Source organism: Antrostomus carolinensis, unplaced genomic scaffold (genome assembly GCF_000700745.2).
Source record: "Antrostomus carolinensis isolate BGI_N321 unplaced genomic scaffold, ASM70074v2 scaffold18578, whole genome shotgun sequence".
Taxonomy (NCBI): domain Eukaryota; kingdom Metazoa; phylum Chordata; class Aves; order Caprimulgiformes; family Caprimulgidae; genus Antrostomus; species Antrostomus carolinensis.
In genome coordinates this window covers 1-1388 of record NW_010333872.1, presented here as the reverse complement: position 1 = coordinate 1388, position 1388 = coordinate 1, and the positions used below count along the sequence as shown (strand labels likewise).

The following is a 1388-nucleotide window of genomic DNA, read 5'->3' as shown; positions in this document are numbered from 1 at the left end:
CCCCTCCCCTTTTTCCCCCCCCCTTTCTTTGACACCAGCAGGCATTTTGGAAGCCTTCAGTGAAAGTATTGTGAAGAGCTGAGCACATTTCCCTCCCACCAGTCAGGTAAGTCATTTATTTGCAACACCATTTCTAGGCTGATTCATGGGCAATGATAATGCCAAACAGCTTTCAGGAGCTTGAAGGCTGCTGCGTGTCGACCCGCGCCACGCTTCAAATAGCTGCTTTTCACCCAGTGACATGTTTTCTCAGTGCCTTCACTTCCACGTGTTCACAACCAAGCAAGAAGCTGACACACCAGGAGGTCGTGACTGTGGGATAGACACGTCTGCTATAAAAAGAGATGACATGCAGGCAGACACAGCGAGGATCAGCCCGGGGCCTTGCACTGACCTACCACTCTCAACTGATTTGAGACACTGCTTAACAGATCTGATTCTCAGTCATGCCCGTGCTGATGACAGTGGCTCTGTAAAGCAACCTTAAAGCAAGTCTGAACTAAGAAGTCAGCCCACTTGGAGTTTCCCTCACGCTGTCCAAGCAACGTAAATTAGAGTGAAGGCTTCCATTCTCATCGCCATCTCATGGCCTCTAGAACTTCCTCCCAAGGGGCAGAGGAGGGGCAGGCGCTGATCTCTTCTCTCTGGCCACCAACCAATGCCAGGAGCAGAGGGAATGGCAGGAAGATGTGGCAGGGGAGGGTGAGGTTGGCCATGAGGAAAAGGTTCTTGAGGCAGAGGGTGGTGGAGCACTGGAACAGGCTCCCCAGGGAGGTGCTCATGGCACCAAGCCTGACAAGATTGCAGCAGCATTTGGCCAAGGCCCTCAGGGACACGGTGTGAATGTTGGGATTGTCCTGTGCAGGGACAGGAGTTGGACTCCATCATCCTGGTGGGTCCAACTCACAACATTCAATGATTCTACAATTCTTACACAGCCACAGATACAGCTGCTTATCAACAGCAAACTCCTCACCTACTTGCCCAAAAACAAAGCTTCTGCAGTTTGTAGCAGTTCAGTCATCCACGAGGATTTCAGCTCATACCAGTCACTGACAAATGTGCCCGAGGGAAACCAGTGTCTGCAAGTAATTACGGCTGGTGACGAACAACGACAGACCCAGCACTCTACAGGCACCACCTTTTTAATGCATTAAAGGTTGCCCTGAAAGATGATGCTCTTACCTAGATCTCCCAGATAAACCAGACACCTGTGACACGCCATCTGTGCCCACTCCATCTCCTTCTCCGATGCCAACACAGGTTTCTTGCAGCCTACATGAGAAACATGAAATCACAGACACCATGGAGTAAAGGCTGCTGGAAAGACCCGAGAGCTGCCTACGGCTCTGCCCAATTCTATGAGTTTCAACAAGGCCAAATGCTGG

The 1388-nt window shown here is 50.9% G+C and overlaps 1 protein-coding gene across 1 annotated transcript in view; it reads right to left on the bottom strand.

The window, feature by feature from the left end:
• Nucleotides 1-1275, bottom strand: part of SMG5 (SMG5 nonsense mediated mRNA decay factor) — a gene marked incomplete at its 5' end in the record, with an annotated part of 16476 nt that extends 15201 nt beyond the window's left edge. The window contains one exon of the mRNA XM_010174026.1: nt 1186-1275. Within this exon, the coding sequence (XP_010172328.1) occupies nt 1186-1275 (90 nt within the window). The remainder of the gene's footprint in view (nt 1-1185) is intronic.
• Between the last annotated feature and the right edge of the window lie 113 nt (nt 1276-1388).